This window comes from Tachysurus vachellii, chromosome 25 (assembly GCF_030014155.1).
Source record: "Tachysurus vachellii isolate PV-2020 chromosome 25, HZAU_Pvac_v1, whole genome shotgun sequence".
Lineage (NCBI taxonomy): Eukaryota > Metazoa > Chordata > Actinopteri > Siluriformes > Bagridae > Tachysurus > Tachysurus vachellii.
This window is the reverse complement of record NC_083484.1, coordinates 12,936,867-12,960,417: the sequence shown is the minus strand read 5'-3', so window position 1 is coordinate 12,960,417 and position 23,551 is coordinate 12,936,867. Positions and strand designations below refer to the sequence as shown.

At 38.7% G+C, this 23,551-nt stretch overlaps 1 protein-coding gene across 2 annotated transcripts; it reads left to right on the top strand.

Annotated features, from left to right (window-relative positions):
* Positions 1-9,146: 9,146 nt before the first annotated feature.
* Positions 9,147-12,172, top strand: LOC132840244 (sulfotransferase 2B1-like). Of its 2 annotated transcripts, none has more exons than XM_060861760.1 (6): positions 9,147-9,291; positions 10,496-10,704; positions 11,340-11,466; positions 11,537-11,631; positions 11,742-11,922; positions 12,007-12,171. In XM_060861760.1, exons 1-6 carry the CDS (start codon positions 9,153-9,155, stop codon positions 12,126-12,128), a joined length of 873 nt encoding a protein of 290 aa, XP_060717743.1. In that variant the 5' UTR covers positions 9,147-9,152; the 3' UTR covers positions 12,129-12,171. The 2 variants fall into 2 exon arrangements, with proteins under 2 accessions (XP_060717743.1, XP_060717742.1); XM_060861759.1 differs by having other exon boundaries at positions 9,154-9,291; positions 10,571-10,704; positions 12,007-12,172.
* The last annotated feature ends 11,379 nt before the right edge of the window (positions 12,173-23,551 follow it).

Genomic DNA, 23,551 nt, shown 5'->3' with positions numbered 1-23,551 from the left:
ATAATTATGTTGGCTTTGTAGAAGCCAACATTCTGATTTCCTTTATAAGCTTATTATTATTATTATTATTATTATTATTATTATTATTATTATTATTATTATTATTATTATTATTCTTAGCCACAAATTTATCAAGAGTAACTCGTCCTAGGGCTTTCGAGCCACATGCACCAAATTCGGATATGTCGTAGACCCTGGTCTGAAGTTTGTTGCTCCTACTTTTCTAAGCGATCGGAATTCCGGCATTCCCAGTACGGAAGCTCAAAGTGGCCTTTTTTCGTATCCACTTCCATTATAAACTTTGGAGGTTTATAACTCGGCAAGTTTTCGAGCGATTTACACCAAACTCGGACAGGTTCTTTAGGACGTTACTCCGGACAAAGTTCCGGACTCGGCGTTCCGACGGAACTTTCGGTTTTCCCGTAGTCGACGATGGAACGTCCCATAGACTTGAATGGGGAATTCCTAAAATTCCTCTAAGCTTTCACACACGCAGCGTGCGCAGAGCTCAGGCACGGCTTCTCTCCTGTGTTCTATGCAGTATAATAATAAGTAGAATCCCATAATGACTGCAGTATTGACATGAAATGTCCAAACCCTCAGTAGCCAATTTTTGCCAAAAGTATTGGCACCCCACCGGGTATTCTGGTGACGTCACGTGACGTCACGTGTAGCTCCGCCCCCAGAATAAGCGAAATCAAAAATTTGCACAACATGGACATGTGACATATCAAAACACTCAGCACAATGAGGGGAACTGCCCCACGTGTATTTTGGTCACGTCACGTGACGTCACGTGTAGCCCCGCCCCCAAAATAAGCGAAATCAAAAATGAACACAACATGGACATGTCATATATCAAAACACTCAGCCCAATGAGGGAAAGTGCCTCACGTGTGTTATGGTCACGTCACGTCACGTGTCGTCACGTGTCGTCACGTGAAAATAAAAAATTAGCACAACATGGACATGTGACATATCAAAACACTCAGCACAATGAGGGGAACTGCCCCACGTGTATTTTGGTCACGTCACGTGACGTCACGTGTAGCCCCGCCCTCAAAATAAGCGAAATCAAACATTTGCACAACATGGACATGTGACATATCAAAACACTCAGCACAATGAGGGGAACTGCCTCACGTGTATTTTGGTCACGTCACGTGACGTCACGTGTATAGCCCCGCCCCCAAAATAAGCGAAATCAAAAATTTGCACAACATGGACATGTGACATATCAAAACACTCAGCACAATGAGGGGAACTGCCCCACGTGTATTTTGGTGACGTCACGTGACATCACGTGTAGCCCCGACCCCAAAATAAGCGAAATCAAAAATTTGCACAACATGGACATGTCATATATCAAAACACTCAGCCCAATGAGGGGAAGTGCCTCACGTGTGTTATGGTCACGTCACGTGACGTCACGTGTAGCCCCGCCCCCAAAATAAGCTAAATCAAAAATTTGCACAACATGGACATGTCATATATAAAAACACTCAGCCCAATGAGGGGAACTGCCTCACGTGTGTTATGGTCACGTCACGTCACGTGTCGTCACGTGTCGTCACGTGAAAATCCAAAATTTTCACAACATGGACATGTGACATATCAAAACACTCAGCACAACGAGGGGAGCTGCCTCACGTGTATTTTGGTGACGTCACGTGACGTCACGTGTAGCCCCGCCCCCAAAATAAGCGAAATCAAAAATTAGCACAACATGGACATGTCATATATCAAAACACTCAGCACAATGAGGGGAAGTGCCTCACGTGTGTTATGGTCACGTCACATGACGTCACGTGTAGCCCCTCCCCCAAAATAAGCGAAATAAAAAATTTGCACAACATGGACATGTGACATATCAAAACACTCAGCACAATGTGGGGAACTGCCTCATGGGTATTCGGATCACGTCACATGCTCATGTCCGCTCGCCTCCAAAAGTATTGGCACCCTAGCGGTCCAGTAGCTTTCACAATCTTTCTGTCCACTTGCCTCCAAAAGTAACACTGACCCTTATGTCCACTCGCCTCCAAAAAGCACCGGCCTTTGCGAATACTTGCACCGTCAAAGCCAACATCAAAGTTTGTCTCGACGAACTTTACAAATCTAGTTTGATATGATTTTTTATTTTATGTTCTTTAAACAAAATAAACAAACAAAAAAAGTAGCTGAACTCACCCAGAACATAAACAGTTTATTGCTAAATTACAATTTGCAGAAACACATCAGTAACTCGTTCCTAGTTTTGCTAGTCAAAAGATCAGTAATTATACACATATTTCCTGTCTCTTAACCCCACAGTACAAGCAAGAGAATAAAAAACATCTAGTTAACTAATAGATAAATCACCCTCGCAACGCCACTAGACAAAACCTGTCATGTTTTCTAACAAAACATCTGAATGTGTGGGGACAAAAGTTGCTGAGAACCAGTGTGATGAAAAGTAAGAGGGAGCAGAGGGAGATAGCACCAGTTAACGCTTATTTTACAGGTTCATTCTGCTATACACAGATTTAAAACTTACTCGATGAGCTGTTAAACAGAACAGAACAGTACCTATTCTAGTAAGCAGGTGGCACTGTTGCTAGAATACGGCCATTGGACAGTTATTCATTCATTCATTGGAAGAGTGAGATAATAATAATGCAACTGTTGGTGAGTCATAGACTAAGAGGCAAAGCCCCAATTCATAGTTTGTACATTGCTCTAAATATCCATGTTAAGAAGCCTAAAAAGCTGACTTCATCACATAGGAAAGAAAAGCAGTGCCTATATTACTGCCTATTCTACCTAGCAAGGTACAGTAAATGGATTAAACAGTTTTGCTGTTGTTTGATTGTTTGCTGTCCAACATACTATATTATATTACAGTATTACAGTTAGATGAATAGATGACAATTCACCACAACCCTCATCTGCACACTGTAAAAATTCAATTACACTCTGTAAGAAAAGAGGTTGTACGTGTGTGTGCGTGCGTACATGCATGTGTGTTTCTTATAAATAGAAAGCTGCTTTCTCTCCTCTCCCACTGAGAAAAGAAACAAGTATATGCCGCTTTCAAAGCGCAGTACAATAAAATACAGCCGAATTGTATAACGACTTATAGTAATTTAAGTATTATGAGTTCCAAAACCAGGTAAAGTTACCTACATTTTACATAATGGTCTTGTGACCTACTATTGTTTAACCACTTTCAACTATCGATTGAATTATATCGTTCGATTAAATTGTCTGCTCAAGTATGTAAAGCAGTGATTGTGCCACGTGATGTCGAGGGAACCTCAGGGATTTCCTCCGGGTACTCCGGTTTCCTCCCCCGGTCCAAAGACATGCATGGTAGGTTGATTGGCATCTCTGGAAAATTGTCCATAGTGTGTGAATGAGAGTGTGTGTGTGCCCTGCGATGGGTTGGCTCTCCGTCCAGGGTGTATCCTGCCTTGATGCCCGATGACGCCTGAGATAGGCACAGGCTCCCTGTGACCCGAGGTAGTTCAGATAAGCGGTAGAAGATGAGTGAGTGAGTGAGTGGTTTGTTGGTTATTTATTTAGGCTGTAAACCTGTTATTGTGGTTGTTGGCATTGAGCGACTGTACGTGACTGGTTCAGGTGTATTTTGTTTTTGATTTATTTTTGTTAATAGTACCTGCTGTGCTGATTAGTGTGATGTTTTGGTTTTTATTTTTATGAGAATGAATTGTGTGCATGTGCTTGTCTGAAACCCCAATTGTGTCTTCTTTCTCACCAGCTACAGCAAGAGTGTGCCATTCTACGTGTTGGTGGTGGTACTTCTGGCAGCTGCAGTGCTCACAGAAACCAGGAAGAAAACACAATGACAAGGATTCCACACTGTCAAAGGCAACATGGCAGGGATAAATAGGGAGGAAATTAGACACATAAGGAACAGATGTGCAGAGGCAAAAAGGAATTAACACTAGGGCTGAGCAGACACATGAACACAAAACATGAACAAAAACACATAGCACAAGATGCAACTACCAGAACACCAGAACACCCCTTAATTTTAATGCTCATGCGTTCTACCACATCTGTAACCTATTAAGCCAGTGTTAATGTATTCATTCATAGAGACTTCAAATTACTCTGGATAAGGGAGTCTGCCAAATACTGAAAAATGTATACACATGTGGACAAAATTGTTGGTACCCTTCGGTCAAAGTAAGAAAAACTCACAATGGTCATAGAAAAAAACTTTAATCTGACAACAGTAATAATAAATAAAAATTCTATGAATGTTAACCAATGAAAGTCAGACATTGCTTTTCAACCATGCTTCAACAGAATTTTTTAATAAAATAAACTCATGGAACAGGCCTAGACAAAAATTATGGTACCCCTAACTTAATATTTTGTTGCACAACCTTTTGAGGCAATCACTGCAATCAGACGATTCCTGTAACTGCCAATGACACTTCTGCACCTCTCAGCAGGTATTTTGGCCCACTCCTCATGAGCAAACTGCTCCAGTTGTTTCCGGTTTGAAGGGTGTCTTTTCCAGACGGCATGTTTCAGCTCCTTCCAAAGATGCTCAATAGGATTGAGGTCAGGGCTCATAGAAGGCCACTTTAGAATAGTCCAATGTTTTCCTCTTAGCCATTCTTGGGTGTTTTTAGCTGTGTTTTGGGTCATTGTCCTTTTGCAAGACCCATGACCTGCGACTGAGACCAAGCTTTCTGACACTGGCCAGCACATTTCTCTCTAGAATCCCTTGATAGTCTTCAGATTTCATTGTTACCCTGCACAGATTCAAAACACCCTGTGACAGATGCAGCAAAGCAGCCCCAGAACATAACAGAGCTTCCTCCATGTTTCACAGTAGGGACAGTGTTCTTTTCTTGATATGCTTCATTTTTCCATCTGTGAACATGGAGCTGATGAGCCTTGGCTAAAAGTTCCATTTTTGTCTATTCTGTCCATAGAACATTCTGCCAGAAGCTTTGTGGCTTGTCAACATGTAGTTTGGCATATTCCAGTCAAGCTTTTTTACGATTTGTTTTCAACAATGGTGTCCTCCTTGGTCGTCTCCGATGTAGTCCACTTTGGCTCAAACAACAACGGATGGTGCGATCTGACACTGATGTTCCTTGAGCATGAAGTTCACCTTGGATCTCTTTAGAAGTCTTTCTGGGCTCTTTTGTTACCATTCGGATTATCCGTCTCTTTGATTTGTCATCAATTTTCCTCCTGCGGCCACGTCCAGGGAGGTTGGCTACAGTCCCATGGATCTTAATAATATGTTTTCTGAATAATATGTGCAACTGTAGTCACAGGAACATCTAGCTGCTTGGAGATGGTCTTATAGCCTTTATCTTGATCATGCTTGTCTATAATTTTCTTTCTAATCTCCTGAGACAACTCTTTCCTTTGCTTCCTCTGGTCCATGTTGAGTGTGGTACACACCATGTCACCAAACAACACAGTGACTACCTGGAGCCCTATACTGTATATAGGCCCACTGACTGATTACAATATTGTAGATGACCTGTGATGCTATTTAGTGTACACACCTTGAATTAACATGTCCCGTTGGTCACATTATTTTCAGTATTTTCTAGGGGTACCATCATTTTTATCTAGGCCTGTTCCATGAGTTTATTTTATTAAATAATTCTGTTGAAGTGTGACGCCCCGATTGTCGGTTCTTCATAATTAACACAATTACAAGTGTAATTAAAGACACTTACCCCTTTTCCACCGAGGCAGTTTGAGTGCTGGTTCGGAGCCAGAGCCTAATTTGGAACCAGTTCTTTCTTTTTCGACCGCCAAAGCACCGGCTCTGAACCAGGAAAAGTGGTTCTTAAGTAGCACCAAAACGTTGCTGGTCTACACTTAAGAACCACTTGTGTCAGGAGCTGTGGGCGGGGCTACTGTTAGCGCATTTGATAATGTACCTTAAGTACACTAATGTTTAATACACTTTTACTTTACCGCGATATGATACATTATCAGCACACATGATAGTAGGTAGCTACATGCTAAGGCTAACTTTTTTCTGTGTTAATGATAAAATAACGTTATGTACTTTCTCGATTACAACCTCCGTTTATACAGGTTACATGGAGCTGCATGAATCCGTTGGATTCGCTTCTTTTGGATGCCAATGTAGGTTCACAAAGCCATGAGCATTAACAGTAAAGCAACATCCGCCATTGTTGATGTGTTTGTGTTTGCCGCTGCTGCGCTAAAGTTGCTGGGACACGTGACACGTATACAGTGACGTCAGACTCGGCTCTGTGACGGCTCTCTAGCCGGTGGAAAGGCAAACCGGTTCTTAGAAGGTTCGCCAGTGGAACCAACTTTGAACCAGCACCAGTGCTAGCTCTGAACCAGCAACCGGTTCTTTTTGGTGGAAAAGGGGCATTAAATGGGTTTTTTCATGTTAAAATGTTTTAAGGGAATTGTGGTTCCGCCAGTTCAATAAAGGGCGCTGTGGGAGTGCTGCGTGTTGCAAGGTGTCTGCTGGGCTGCAGGTCATAACCCAGCAAGACAAGAGCTGATCATACGCATGGTTTTGTCTTGTCTTTATTTCACCATTCCACAGGTTAGCTGACTGTTTAATGTGCCAATCTACATACATGTTGATAGAACATATGTCAGTGCATATTAAGTGCTTTAGTTCGATTTGTTCTGATGAATGGTCGTATGTTTAATCTTTACTTAAAAATCGCTATGCTAATGCTATGCTAACCCGTGAGTGAAGGACTATGGATGCCCTGTGATATGTGATAATGGTTACTGAAGGTGAATGTTTTAATGTGTTTGTTTATCAGTTCGTATAAATGTTTAGTTTACTTTAAAAAAGCATGTGAGTGATCTAAAATGGGTAAAACATTTAGATAATGTCATGATTTAAGATGTATTTAGTACAGTTGAATTGAATGGAGACTCAGACATGCTAAATAGCATATGGATATGCAAATGAGTAACATCGCGATCAACAGATCTTCATGGAAATACTTTGCATTCACGAGAGAGACTAAAACAGTGGACATTTACATAGAGAAGCAATCTCTGGTTCATAAGGCATGTGTTGAAAGTTGTAATTTTTCCTGATATGATCATTTTAAGAATTAAAATATAATCCAGCAAGACAAGAGCTGATCACACACATGGTTTTGTCCTGTCTTTATTTCACCATTCCACAGATTGCTGGGAACATTTAACTGCCAGCTGATACGGAAGTCCCGTACCCGCTACAGAAGCATGGTTGAAAAGCAATGTCTGACTTTCATTGTTTAACGTTCATAGAATTTTTATTTATTATTACTTTTGTCAGATTAAAGTTTTTTCTGTGACCAGTGTGAGTTTTTCTTTCACTGACCAAAGGGTACCAACAATTTTGTCCACGTGTGTATGTGAATGTAAATTTAACCCAATGGAAATGTTACATGTGTGGCAGGGCGGTGGAGGGCCAGAATTGACACCAATATACAACTAAAAATTAGAGCAGACTACGCCACCCTGTTTCTGTAAACAGGGAAATTTATACCCAAATAAATATAGCACACAGGCTCGTTACCACTGAACACAAGAAACGTGGATATAAATACAAAAATACTTTATTGCACAATAATTAATTAAAATGTAGAAAACTGTTGACCAAAACAACGAAAAGTAGTAAAGAAAACAAGAAACTTTGCAGCTGAGGCTTACCAGTAGGGAGCTAGCTGAACAGTGAGTATCCTAAGACACACCACTCAAAACACTCACACCACACCCACTCTACGTGAGGGAGACGCAGATATCATATAGCAAAACACTCTGTGAGAGAAACACCACCACCACAGGGCCAAGGCAGCTAGCTTCCCTCACTGGGGCCTTCAGCTCCTGAAATAAACAAAAAAAAGAAAAGGAAAAACAACAATTAGATCAACTCACGTACAATCCAACAACTTGCATTAGAATAAGTTCAAACCAAAAAAATGGAACAATGGACAATTTACTGGCCACAAGGGTCAGGCATAGAGATGTAAAGACTCAACTAGGTTCATGCTAAAAGCTCATGAACCTAGACATGCCATGGAGCAGCAAGAGGTGAAGGAGAAGAACAAAACCAGGAAAAAAAAAAAATAATAAAACCAACAATACAAATGAAGACAACAGGCTTCAAATTAAATCACATAAAATACAAAAAAACAAAAACTTAAAGCTGAAAAGAGCTTTCAGCCAAAAGACTCAAATCAACAGTAAACAAAACAAATAGGAACTAAATCTTCCCAGGTACGAGATATTGCCCAATTCTTCCACGCCGTCCTTAGGAAGAGCGCAGATCCAACAAAAAACAACCAAATAAATAAACAAAACAAACACGCTGCTGGTGGCAATATAACAGCCGGTGGCGCTAAGCAAGCACCGTGAACGGTACAGCTCGCTTTAAATAACAACTCGGACTAGCCACTCTTCACCTAACCCACCAGCATGAGCGTGAAAAACAAACAAAACCAGAAAGTAATAATAAAATGCAAATAGTCACAATTGTAAAAGTAGCAGCAGAACAAACAGTGCAGTCTTAACGCTGTCTAAAGAGCGTTGGCCCTGCAGTCCACAGTGACGAAGGGCTCACGAGCAGATGCACTAAAATGGATAAAAGTTAATAAAATCAGTCAAAGACACCACCCCAATAATGCTCAAAGGACTAGATATACCTACCCGGAAGTAGATCGCTAAACCCACGGGCTCAGTTACTCACAGCTTTATCCATAAGTGGCAAACAGCAAATATGCAGGTGATCTAGAGCACACACAAACTGGAGGGAAGGACAGCCTGTACCCAACAGCAACGTCGTCCCAATCGAGAAAATAACCTGGCTATAAACAAATATACACACTTAAATAATGCACAGACACTAGCAGAAATGTTAGCCAAACAGCTAGCTACATACCTCCCGCAAACTGCGCGCACACACCCACACACAATAATGGCTGTACGATGCGTAGCCAGATGACGCAAACTACGCCTTAAATATACCCAGAGCAGCAGCCAATAGGCTGTCGCACCTGTCATTCAGGTGAAAACCATGTTTAATAGGGCGGTACCTAGACTGCCCTACTACACATTTAAATGATCCCAGTTAAAAGCAGGGGAAAAGTCAACACTCTGAACAAAACTTTAGTGTCACGATGTCCCAAAGTGACCTGTACATGTTTTATCATGGATTTTGTCTCCCAAAACTTGCTTACACTGTGGACAGTCTGAACTATTTTGAATCGTTCCAGGTTCAGGATGATGATATTTTTGTAATTACATATCCCAAATCTGGTGAGTATACCATACATTTACATTTATATATAATTAGTGGTTATATTAATGCAAGAGCATTGTTTAATTATCTTTTACTGTCTGAACTGTTTCCCATGCATTCCTGCATTAATAGAGAAGTTGATCTAATCTAATAATAATTGAGTGTGTGACTAGATCAGTGTTGTATAAAGTACTAGAAAGCAATACTTGAGTAAAAGTACAAGTATCGTACTAGAAAAAGACTTTGGTAGGAGTGAAAGTCCCCTTTTAGAATATTACTCAAGTAAAAGTCTTAAAGTATCTGATATATACTGTACTTAAGTATCAAAAGTCATTTTCTGATATTTAATGTACTTAAGTATTTGAAGTAAAAGTACAAAGTAAAATTTCAGTGATTTGCGGTAGGCATAAGAGACACTTCATCCGGTAGGAAGAATCTTTCATTCCAATGTACAGAAACATTTCTTGCAAATATGGCCTCGGGTGTATAACGTTATCTTCTTCACCCTGTTCACCACTATCGTCAGGGTGGTCGTCTATGACAGAGGTGGCTAAACCGCGGTTCTTTGCCCGGTTTCATGCGGTTCTTACGTTGATATCGAAGTTTGTGTGTCTTTTTATTGTGCGTGTTCGCTTCGCTTGAGTTAAATACGGTATTTTCGTCAAACGCGAATGTGAGTGGGATGAAAATACCTCAAAGTTTCCCAGTAGGAGCAAGATCATTGGAGTAAACAATTTGTGTCAAGTTCGCTCTCAAAATGGCAGGGAAAAAAGGTGATGTTCATGTGTGCTCATGTGTATGATGTGGCTCTTTGTGACCTCCTTTTGGCAACATTATGCTGAAATAGAGAGTGCGGAGCTGCGTAATGCAATCTAGGAGCAGTGATTCGCCAAACCTCCCTTATTGCAGTCGCAATTTTATTATTATTTTTTTTTAATTTATTTTGTAGTAACGAGTAACGAAGATGCTTAGTGGAAATATAGCGGAGTAAAGTATACATTTTATCTAGGAAATGTAGTGGAGTAAAAGTGAAAGTTGACATAAATTTAAATAGCGAAGTAAAGTACAGATACGTGACATTTCTACTTAAGTACGGTAACGTATTTGTTATTCAATGCAACGATATTGTAATTTGTTATTATATAAGTATTTGTACTCCGTTACATTACAACACTGGACTTGATATATTGTATATTTATAGTACAATAAAAAAAATTTCAGGGACAACATGGATGCAAGAAATACTTCCTCTGATCCTGTCTGGAGGAGATCTTACTCCTGTGCTTACCCTTCAAGGCTATGAGAGAGTTCCATGGCTTGAGGAAGTTCGCAGTGCTCAAGTTGTACGCAAGCTCAGTGCTCCACGCACACTCATCTCTCATATGCCCTGCCACCTGATGCCTTCCACCTTCTTCTCTTCTAAGGCTAAGGTAGATATATATATATATATATAATTTATTTATTTATTTATTTATTTTTTTTTTGTTGTTGCTTTTTGTTTTATATACGTATAATGTGTTATGTCTGTGTGGCTGTCCTATATCTTATTTTTTATTACTTTATTTTTTTAATGGGCATCTTGGAGCTGGCACAAAAATGTGTAGCAAAGTGGGAAAAACCCCGTTATATTGTTCTGAAAACTACCCACTCTCCTGAATTGAAATGTTTTTCTCTTTTTTTTAATTTATCACAAACACAATTTCTAAAAAGTTACCTGAATGTAAATAATCTACTCTAAATATAATGAAATGAATTATTCCTTGATTCATCATCACCCGTATCAGTCTGTGGGGGTTATATGTGAACAGCTGACCATCACAATCATATGTGGGCATTCTCCAGTGTAGCATAAGATTGTTGACAAAAAAGCGCAAAATGGTGTGAGGTTCACATACTTTTACTCATGTAGTATAGATACTTTGGGAAGTTATGATCTTATTTTTCAGTCTACTTTGTGTACGCCACTTTATAAGGAATACTTTAATGAACTGATTTTCCCCCTATTATTTCACTGAAAATATCTATCTATCTATCTATCTATCTACCTACCTACCTACCTACTTAGGTCATTTATATTACTAGAAACCCAAAGGATGTTGCGGTTTCCTTTTATTATTTCCACCAAATGGCCAGTTTTCTGCACGATCCAGGAACATTTGAAGAATTTACTGACAGCTTCCTAGCAGGAAATGGTGAGATTTACTTTTAAAAATTTGTGGCATAAGCAATCAAATTCCAGTCGTGATGATCGTTTTTGCTCAGTGATGTTTGGAAAGTGGACTGATCACGTGAAGAGCTGGAAAAATCCCGATTTAGGAGACAGAATTCTCTACATAACGTACGAGGAGATGATTCAGGTAATGCATTTCTATTCCAGTAACTTGTATGCAAGTCACCATGCTGTGGAAAGAGGCTGTTTGTACTCACTAACTCTTTAATATAATAACAGGAAATTATTATCTTGCAGGATCTGTGTGAAGTTATCAAACACATTTCATGCTTCCTTAATCATCGACTAAGTGAAGAGGCTCTGAAACGCATCACTGAACAGTGCCAGTTCAAAACCATGAAGCAAAACAACATGTCCAATTACTCATTGGTGACACCAGAGATAATGGACAACAGCAAGTCTCCTTTCCTTAGAAAAGGTAATCAGGTGAAGACATTTCCATGACAGAGAAATTCTGGATGTTTTTGGAAAGGTCTCATTTATGTTTTATGTTCTTTTTGAGGAATTGCTGGTGACTGGAAGAATCACTTCAGTCCTGAATATGAGGCCAAATTCAATGCATTTATTTCTGGAGAACTGAAGGGAACTGGCATTAGATTTCCCTGGGATGAGGAATGTCAATGAAATCCCAACTTGTTACATGGTTGAATTTAAATACATTTAATACAGTATTTGTATTTCTGATTTCTTGTCATTTTAGTGCTGTCTCACAGTGATGAAGTACATACCTTGCTCAAAACTTAACATTTTTCCACTATAGAGGTTTAGCGTATAGTAAAAACATACATTCATTCATTCATTCATTCATTCATTCATTCATTCATTCATTCATTCATTTATTTTCTACCGCTTATCCGAACTTCTCGGGTCACGGGGAGCCTGTGCCTATCTCAGGCATCATTGGGCATCAAGGCAGGATACACCCTGGACGGAGTGCCAACCCATCGCAGGGCACAAACACACTCATTCACTCACGCACTCACACACTACGGACAATTTTCCAGAGATGCCAATCAACCTACCATGCATGTCTTTGGACCGGGGGAGGAAACCAGAGTACCCGGAGGAAACCCCTGAGGCACGGGGAGAACATGCAAACTCCACACACACAAGGCGGAGGCGGGAATCGAACCCCCAACCCTGGAGGTGTGAGGCGAACGTGCTAACCACTAAGCCACCGTGCCCCCCTGCAATGAGGATCATGAACAAGATAATTTGTGTGTATTAGAAATATTAGTTTCCATGCAAATATGGAGACAAAGCAGAAAACCGAGGAGGAAAATCTGGATTATGAGCTAGAAGTTTTGCATACATACTGACAGAGTAATCATATATTCATTTTAAATGCACACTTGTAATTTTACCCTGTAATGGACGGGTACCTTGTACAGGACGTGCCCCCAACTTGTGCCCTCTGTGAGTCCCCTGTGAATGACTCCAAACTCTCCTGCAATAAATACGGATATAGAATAAAGTAAATAAGGATATGGATGGATAGATAAATCATGTAAATAAAAAGCACAATAAAACAAGCATGTTTTTATGGCCTTGTATGATTTTGTGGTCAGTTATTTGCCAATTGCTGTAACTCTTTACAGCAGATCTAATGATTTTCAATTCTGCCTAATTCACACTTCATGCTTTCTGCTGCTGCACTTAGTGCAAGAAATATGAATATGTGCTGGATCAAGTGCTATTTTATAATCTGTGTAGACCCCATCTTGTGAAATGATCTTTTTGAGAGTGTTGCAGTAATGTGTTACTGCTGATACAGCTCGTAGGCCAGGAAGCTGCACGAGTATCCTGTTGTCTAATATATAATTGTTGAATCTGTATAGACAGGATGTAACCATTCAGATCACTCCCTGATGCAGGAAAGTCTCCTTTCCTATATGAGCTACAGCTGTAATTTTTTGTTTTTTTGACAGCATTTTTCCAAGTCCATGTTTTTTCGAGTTTCAAGATCATTTTCAAGGTTCAAAATCAAGTAAATTTTTTAACTGACAATCTTGTGTGTAGTACGCGAAAACTACTGGACTAGGACTAATGACTTCTTTTCTTGTGTTAAAAAAATTAAAAAGTAGTCCTCATTGAGCTCGGTGTGTAAAAGTAGTGTTTAAAATGTCTGTTGCCATTCATTCATTTATTAGATTTTTCAGGAAAAAAATGTAGCACTTAGTTTTCAAAGGATGATAAATATCTTTGGGTCATTGAGAGAAAATGGATGTGTACGTGCCAGCCGGTGTATGAAAGTCTGGTAAAGCGTATGTATTTTCCTCAGAGGGTATTGTACCCGAGGGCCATGGCTCTACGTGACTGTGGTGGAGTTCGGCTCCATCAGCTGCAGCCTCCTTCGTCTGCTGATAACACTAATGAACTTCCCGCTATTACTTCTAATTGCCCACGGGCCAGAGCGAGACTCTTAGGGTGGGGCACGTGTGTGGGGGTGTAAGAAAGAGTGGATGTCTGTAGTGAGCAGCTGCAAGGCCTGTTCCTGCCTTTGATTGAAATAAGAATGGCAGCATCATGTTGTGTTGATTAGGGAGGAGTCAACGGCAAGAGTTGGCCCAAGTGTACCACTGAGACTTGTTATGATATCCTGCCTTTTATAGCTCCCACATGCACTCTTGTTGTCAGTGCAAATGGGCTCAAATCAGGCACCGACTAGGAACGGCTGAACGTCGTCTCAATGTTCTCAGCTCACATGCCAGAGGATGGTGGAGACATGATAACCTTTCACATCACAGTACTCATCTAAGCAGCAAATCAAAGTGTCTCCAGCGCTTGTGTGATGAGGAAGACATAGATCCTGTCCCAGTGGAACGCCGCTGTGTGTGTCCATGGGTGTGGATCTCTGTGAATCTCTCCATCCTCTCCCTCTGGGTCAAAGGGTCAGCTTTTATATGCCACCATGTCGGAGCTTAAGGGTGGAAAATTGAGTGAAAAGGCAAAGTTTGGGACAGGAACATGCTTATAAACGATGTTCTGATGTGGTTTTTCATTCAGTAGCCAGCTGGGTGGGTGCCTTCAGTGTTTATCAGATAAGTGTTTAGCAGATAATCTTATAAAGCAAGGCCATATTTAATGTAAGAATAATAAAGCTGCTAACCGAAAATGTTTTATTTTTGTAACGCGTTGTGATTTCGAAATGATTTATTTACTCATTTATTATGTTTTGTATCTTTCTAAACAGTTCTGTAAATCACTTGAATCATCTACAAAGTAAACATTGCACAAACACAGCAATTACAGCTTCAAAATATGACACTTCAGGCTCTATTTTAGTGTCTGTACAAATTTCCTGGCTACTATTTTTATTGCCTGAGTTGAAATGGCTGAAGGAACACATTCTTTCTCTTTATTCTTTTCTAATGTCTAAATGTTAAATTATCGAATGAACCTTTTTACAATGAACCCATTTATTGGAACCTTTGATTTGCTGCACTTTTGGACCGATCAACAATGCACCAATATAATATAAATGAATATAATTTTAATATAAATATCACTTTAATAGTAACACCTGCTCATTCATGCAGTTATAACACCAGATAGGGGCCATAAAAACAAGCGCAATTTCATCAAAACTGGGCATCTGATGGATGTAAAAAAAACATCATCTGGTCTTGTTCCCAGTCTTCAACTGTACAGTTTCAGTGAATCTCTGAGACAGGTTCCTCCATTATTAGATTCCCCATCTTTGCTGACATGAGTAGGTTTTCTGGTGTTATAGCTCATCTAATCTCACGGTTTGACATTTTGAGATGCTTTTCTGCTCACCACTGTTGTAAAGAGTGCTTGAGTAACCGTGTAGACTTTCTGTCAGCTCGAACAAGTCTGATTAATTTTCCCAGAAAAAAAAAGTTGATCAACATGAGGAACTGCTGCTCACTGAAAGTTTTTTGCTTTTTACACTATTCTGTTTGAGAATGATGACCAGGCTGTTTGGAACCAACAGCCATTTCATGGTCAAAATCACCGAGATGTTTGAATTGAATATTAACCGAAATGTCTTCATTCATTTATGTACCATGTTGTGGCTATATATTAACCTGACTGGATAACTGCACAAATATACATTAATTACATTAATTAATGTAATTAATACACCACATTTTATTCACCACAATAGAGCACATACATAAACACAACTGACTAAGCTCTTTTGGTAATAACCAAAACAGCTTAGCCATTTCTCCAAAAAGCATTTTGTGGACCGGTCCCACTTATATTTTCCCACTTCAACACTTTAAATTCGCATCAAATATTAAACTTACCTAACCTCATATCATGCAATTTAGTATTTTGGGGTGTTTATCAAACTAATTCAAAAACAGTCAAGTTTACAGTCTGGTCATACACACACACACACACACACACACACACACACACACTATTATGTCTAAAAGCTGCAACCGTCTGTATTAATTAGTCCTATTAAAACGTACGTAAACATTAACGCTCTTCCTTCAATTGTGCAGAGGTTTTTCTTCACCTTGATGATCAGATATTCGTCTTTGTACTTAATGTCAACTGCCCCTTTTTTGTTTAGGCTACTCACTGATGCTAAAAAAAAAAACATTTAGTGGTCTGAAAGGCTTTGCCTGGTTTATGTGCAGGCATTTTGGGAGCCAGAAGGATACTCTCTTATATCCTGGTCTTTTTTTTTTTTTAATTAAGGGTACAATGAGTTGTTATGAATGATGTAAATATTTAAATAGTAAAATTCTTCACAGTAAAATGGATTAGATTCCCAAACAACATCTCACGTCACTTAAACACGTATATAAATAAGTCGTATTTAAATCTGAATACTTAAGTCTGAAACTTATCTTCAAGGCTTTATCAGAGTTTATGAATTCAAAAAATAAAACAAAAACAAATAAGAATAATAAAACTGCTAACCGATTTATTTCTTTTTTGTAATAGGTTGTAATTTTGAAATGGTTTATTATTGTTTTGTATCTTCACAAACAATTCTGGAAATCTTTTAAATCATCTACAAAGTCAGCCATGCTACCCTCATCACACTTTTTTATCCTTTTCTTTTTTACTGTGTTAGTACATGTTTTTTTTTTTTTTGCCTATAGGTTTTCTTTATCTAAAAAAAGTCTATATAGTGTATCTTTCAAAATTTGATGTAATGATTATAAAACTGTAAGCCATTTTTTGTACATCAGAAATGAAAAATCCAGATAAAAAATCATACTGAATGTACATTTTAAATGGATGTGTATGTGCCTTATGTGTATGTGCCTTATGTGTACATGCCTTATTTATATATTAAATGTAAAAAAAATTGACACTGTATTTGCAATTATCATTTCTTACATGAATTAAAAACTAAGAAAATACCACCAAGAACCCCAAACAAACAAACCAACAAATGTCTAGCTTTTAAAGTGATTTTGAAGTTATTATGTATAACTTATATAATGTGTTATATATATTATATAAGATAAATGTGTTATCACTATACGTTCATTAATAAATATAACCAGGGGAAAGTCCAGGGTTTCTGTTAAGACCTGATTTTTTTGGCCGTTTTTGTATATTGTCTTTTGTGTAAAGTCTATTTTTTGTTTGCACTGTCTTTTGTCCTGCACTTTCTTTTTTGTCTTTTGTCCTGCACTTTCTTTTTTTGTCTTTTGTTCTGCACTTTCTTTTTTGTCTTTTGTTCTGCACTTTCTTTTTTGTCTTTTGTTCTGCACTTTCTTTTTTGTCTTTTGTCCTGCACTGCCTTTTCTGTCTTGTGTCCTGCATTTTCTTTTTTGTCTTTTGTTCTGCACTTTCTTTTTTGTCTTTTGTCCTGCACTGCCTTTTTTGTCTTTTGTCCTGCATTTTCTTTTTTTGTCTTTTGTTCTGCACTTTCTTTTTTGTCTTTTGTCCTGCACTGCCTTTTTTGTCTTTTGTCCTGCATTTTCTTTTTTGTCTTTTGTTCTGCACTTTCTTTTTTGTCTTTTGTCCTGCACTGCCTTTTTTGTCTTTTGTCCTGCACTTTCTTTTCTGTCTTGTGTCCTGCGTTGTCTCATTTCACTGTGTACTGTAACAGATATATATGGCTGAAATGACAATAAAAGCTTCTTGACTTGACTTGACTTGACTTGTCTTGACTTGTCTTGACTTGATGCACAGTTAATAATGAGCATTGGATATATTACACTATTTGTAATGTGAGGAATTAACTATTACTTAATGCCACGTAATTTTACAGTTTAACTACATAATATATAAAGGAACTTGCTCGTAACATTTACAGAGCTTATGAATCAGATACAAGACAAATAGAGTATATAGCATTTGCATGAAATGTCACGTTTACAGTCTCAAAAAACTGCTCGAACAGGAAGAAAGACTTCTTCTGGACTTTTGTGGTGGCTGTACAGTATGCGGTGGATCATTTTTCTGCTGTACGTGACACACACAGCACACAAGACAGTAAGGGATAATTTATGGCTTTTGGCGCTTATCTGTCTGTCTTCTCTTCCTGGTGGGTCTGTCTCAAGGACTGTGTGTGCATCTAAGAGCATGTATTGTCTGTTTATCTGTGCGTTCATTAGAAACATGGACACCATTCCAGGCTCCAAAATTTTACTCTATTGTCTGAAGGAGTCTTGTTTGTTTACTGAAATAGAAAGAAGACAAAACCGGGAACCGCTGCAGGACAATACTTTTAGGGAGCTGGCGTCAAGAGGCATCCTGAAACATAAAGTGTGTTATCCTGAAATGTCTTAAAATAAGACTTTATACGAAAGTAACACAGAGCAGCAGTGTGTCTTTTGTAATGTTATAGTGTTCAAGCTGCTACAATTACAATATACAGTATATATCAGGTAGAAAGAAAGAAAGAAAGAAAGAAAGAAAGAAAGAAAGAAAGCAAGAAAGCAAGAAAGAAAGGAGTGAAGAAAGGAAGAAAGGAAGCGTCTATAAAATCTGTTAAGTTAAAAAAAAAGGGGGGAAATAATATATATCTCAACAACCTAATACAATCAACTCCAGAAATTTTGGCACCCATTAAGAGCAAGTGTAAAAATTTTGTATAAAATAAACATTTTGCACATGAAATAAAATTTTCCAATGACACCACTTGAGAAACTACTTAACCATCTTTCCTCTTAAAAATAGTATTTTACTTTTACATGTGTGACAACACACTCAAGTCCAATCAGTGCTATAATTAAAATAAAAAAAAGTTTATAAAAAAAAAATTTAAAAATTGCTATAAAAAAGGTTTCAAAATTAAACTGAAAATGGGCTAAAAAAAACCCTCCAATCTGAATAATGTCCGTCTATTTGTATACATTTTTGTATCTGTTTCAAACACATTATATGTGCATGTTATAATTAATTATATATATATATATTCATATTTAGTTATATCCTTATTACAAATATATGCTTCTGATAGTCTAGCAGAGTAACAAAACAAAAATAAAAACAAATAACCCCTTTGGACGTTTCTCCCATTGCCTGGCTTTAAAAGTGCATGCTTCCCATAATGAGAGAAAATGAGTGAACTGATAAGAGCTGTGATACGAAGCCCTCAGTGGGTGGACTGCATCCCTGGTGACCAGGCGGACCACATGTGATTGATATGCTATCGGGATGGAAGTGTTGGGAAATGTCAGTGGTGTGGCGGCACTTTGGACAAGGCCAAAATTACACAGGGCACCAACTGGGTGGCAGTTCTGATTAAAGGACTAATGTGTTGCCTGGAAAGTGTGAACAGTTGTCTCAAGATGAGATTGTTTTGCAACGGAAACAGATAAGCTACAGTGAATGCTTGCCTTGCTTCTGTTTTCCAAGCAAAATTGATTAAAAAGATTTTAAATAAAGTATTTTTTTCATCTAACATCCAGCAACCAGAAAATGCTATTAATGTGTGTATAAAAAAAAAGCAAAAAAGTTTAACACAACATATGTAATGCTGTTGTAGATGTTGTAGATCTAATACAATTGAATCTCTAGGGTTGTGAAAGTAACAATTAACTGGACAGATGAGTTCCCAGTAGTGCTAGAAAATTGTATTACAAATAAGTTGCATAAAAAAATCTATCTCCTAGGGAATGAACAGTGTGCAATGTAGACATAATTTAGGCAAAATTAGATAGCGATTTCCTTAAACTGAGCTTCTGAAGAAGACACGTCCGACTGCACAAGACGATGTGTTTACTGGAATCTTGAACGACTTACAGTAAATTGGACTCAAATTCTATAGCGCTTTGCCTTTATGCTACAGTAAATACTGTAAATTTGGCGGACGTGCTCTGATACGACACACAACATTCTGCTTATTTGGACTTGTATTCTAACAACTTTCCTTAAATGCTTAAAAACAATTGAACAGAGTTCTTTAATTAATGTACAGTAGAAACCTTGCCAGTATTGTTTTAACCACACTTTCACAGCAATCTGAGTTTGGCAAGTTGTCAGAATCCATACACTTGCCAAAATGTATTGTGTAAGAATTCATTCATCCACTGATAGTCATTCAGTCACTATGTGATGTTTGTATTGTTTGTACCCAAGATCTGCATCCATAATCAAGGACTGTGCAGTGCTTATCCCATGTCTGGTATCTGCAACACACTCAGTACTGTTAGAGTGTGTACTGACTTTACAGTGTTTATTTGTAAAAGAGTAATGATTTCTCAACTCACTATACGGCATCACCCAAAAGAGGATGGATTCCCTTTTAAGTTTTTTCTCCCTGCTTCATCCACATTTTGGAGAATTTTGCTTGCCGCTCTCACCTCTGTCTTGCAAATTATAGATCTAAACCTTAACCCAGCTTTCTTTAACGGTGTTTTGTGACTGTTAAAAGTTCTATACAAATAAAAGTGAACTGACCCACTTATGTAATCACCTGTGTAAACTATTCTATATTTTTACTGCAGTTTAGTTTCATAATAGTGGTGGAAATAACTATAAATGTGAACATTTAAAACCTTTATCTACAGAATGTGGCTGACGTTCCTAGTTCATTCATTCATTCATTTTCTACTGCTTATCCGAACTACCTCGGGTCACGGGGAGCCTGTGCCTATCTCAGGTGTCATCGGGCATCAAGGCAGGATACACCCTGGATGGAGTGCCAACCCATCGCAGGGCACACACACACACACACACACTCTCATTCACTCACGCAATCACACACTACAGACAATTTTCCAGAGATGAAAATCAACCTACCATGCATGTCTTTGGACCGGGGGAGGAAACCGGAGTACCCGGAGGAAACCCCCGAGGCACGGGGAGAACATGCAAACTCCACACACACAAGGTGGAGGTGGGAATCGAACCCCGACCCTGGAGGTGTGAGGCGAACGTGCTAACCACTAAGCCACCGTGAGTCAAAGTGTAAACAAGAAAAGAAGTTTATTGTAATCATAAACTTAGTAAAAGTAACCAGACTCAGTACTATCAGGCCTAGTCAGTCTGAGCTCTCTGATCAACAATGTGTGAGGAAGGGAAAGTCAAAAGTTCAGCTGAAAAAGGTCTCATGTAGGGAGTAGGGCGAGACAGCTGAATCAGGCGACCAGCTGGGCGGACCTGCGGATTCTGAGATTGAGGGTCTAAGGGAAAAGGGAACCATATCTTTAGTAGAAATAGAGAAACTAAGGCTTAAAATATGCATGTGCAAGCCCAGCCTGGAAAGTGACAGACTGAGATTACATAACAATGTTCAGTTCAAAGGTTTAGTAAGGTTAAGGAGTCAACATAGAACTCCACTTATATACAAAGCAACATTATAACAGCAAGGGCTTAGCAAAAACATCATAATTCAATTCATAATTCAAATTCATAAAGATAACATATAATCAATCAATTATATAATCAGTAGAAATCATATACAGTATAGAATAGCAAGAAATGAAATGAGGAAACTTATTCATTGTAGCTGTAAAAGAGGTTTAATACACAAGACATCTGTGTTATGGAAGATTGAGTGGCAAATAACTCAAGAATAAGGAGTGACAAGAAGATCTCTGGAGCACATTTTTAACAACGAAGCATGTTTTTTAATAACAATGCAGAAATAAGTTAGGGAAAACAACAGAAAATTAAAAGGGCTGACTTGTTTTTCTGTGAAATAAGGGGAAGTCACGTAGTGATTCTGCAAAGTAAGGGGAATTTAGAAAGGAGGAATTACCTGAATGTATAGAAGGCACCTAGAGGTGTCAGGATATATATTGAGGAGATTTCCTGGGGAGAGGGCTTGCTTGCTTGCGCTTTTGTGTGGTCGAACTTTTTGGGTTGCAGGGGGATGCTCGCTTGGGTTTTTTCATTTGATTGCTTTTGACTTAGAAATGGAATCGTTGGCTGATTGGCTGCAATCACTTGGCATAGTCTCAATGAAACTACACATTGGGATGCAATCTTCAGTCGTTCACATTTGGTTAAAGACACTGACACCACGTTTATTTCTCATTATGATGAACATAAACCGAAGCTCTTATCCTGTATCTGTGAAATTTTATGCATTGCACTGCTGAAACAGGATTGGCTGAATAGATTCATGAGGTGTTCCTTTAATGGTGTTCCTATTAAAGTGGCCACTGAGTGTATATTCATACTTACATTTTCTGTGTAAAGATGAAATTATGCTTTTGTAAAGTTTTTTAAAAGCCATTCAAGATCTGTATTAGTTTCATTCATTTATTCATTCATTTTCTACCGCTTATCCGAACTAGCCTCAGGTGTCATCGGGCATCAAGGCAGGATACACCCTGGACGGAGTGCCAACCCATCGCAGGGCACACACACACACTCTCATTCACTCACGCATTCACACACTACGGACAATTTTCCAGAGATGCCAATCAACCTACCATGCATGTCTTTGGACTGGGGGAGGAAACCGGAGTACCTGGAGGAAACCCCCGAGGCAAGGGGAGAACATGCAAACTCCACACACACAAGGCGGAGGCGAGAATCGAACCCCCAACCCTGGAGGTGTGAGGCGAATGTGCTAACCACTAAGCCACCGTGCCCCCCCCGTATTAGTTTAGTGATCTAATACAGTATTAATATGTTGTTTTAGTGAAATCACAAATATATATCAAATATTATTTGTATATGGACTGAAATCTAAAAGGACTATAGATACTGTTAACATAAGACAAAAACAATATCAACTAAATAATCCAAGTTGCAATTTTAAAGCTAAATGTACAGTAGCCTTTTAGAATCCTTTGAAACGGCGTACATTATGAAAGTGTTCCAATTCTGTACGCAAATGCTTACTTGGCTCCCATGAGGATGAGCACACCACAATAGCATATTGTGTTTGACACGCAACTCATCAGGTTTTGTTCTCAGCCAGAGAAGTTTGATGAAACAATTGGAAATCATAAAAATAACCCATGGATTGTTTACTAAAATCCTATCCTGCCATTTACTACAGTACGTGACTACATATGCATGTGCATGTGTACACAAGAGAATATTCATTTCTACAATAAGTAAGCCTGTACACGCAGTTTCAAAATGACCTTTGTGGAGTCACGTTCCATTATACACATCCTATTATGTTACAGTACAAACAAAATGAAGGTACTGTAAATCATTTGGGGAACAGAATTAAGGCATAACAAGATAAAGAATCATTAATGTAGTAAAATGTGACATGTCCCTGGCATCCTTTTTTGGGCTTTTTAAGACTTCCTTTCCTGCTAGTATCCTGCTATCCTTTTCGTGCATTCATTTACACAGAAATGTGCAACATGACCATGTCTGGGGCAGTTTAGCATAGCCAGCCCACCACTTAGTATGCTTTTTTTGGGAGGTGAGGAAATCGGAGAAGCCAGAGGAAACACAGACACAGACATGGGGTGAACGTGCAAAACTCCACACAGACAGTAATGCAGCATCGGGATCAAACCCTCAGCTGTTACATAACATTTAAAAGTATATGAACCCCTGACCATCACACAGATGTACTATATGCTTTTGAACATGCCAGATTTAGTTGCCTTTTGCTGTTATAATAAGTTATAATAATAATCTTCTCATGGGACTTTCCACTCCATTCTGGAGTTTGTGGT

Excerpts from the sequence above, each read along its gene's own strand:
- LOC132840244 (XM_060861760.1), top strand. The coding sequence starts at position 9,153 with ATGTCCCAAAGTGACCTGTACATGTTTTATCATGGATTTTGTCTCCCA. Across the intron at positions 10,705-11,339 it reads TCTTCTCTTCTAAGGCTAAG|GTCATTTATATTACTAGAAA; the intron begins GTAGATATATAT and ends CTACCTACTTAG. Across the intron at positions 11,632-11,741 it reads CGTACGAGGAGATGATTCAG|GATCTGTGTGAAGTTATCAA; the intron begins GTAATGCATTTC and ends ATTATCTTGCAG.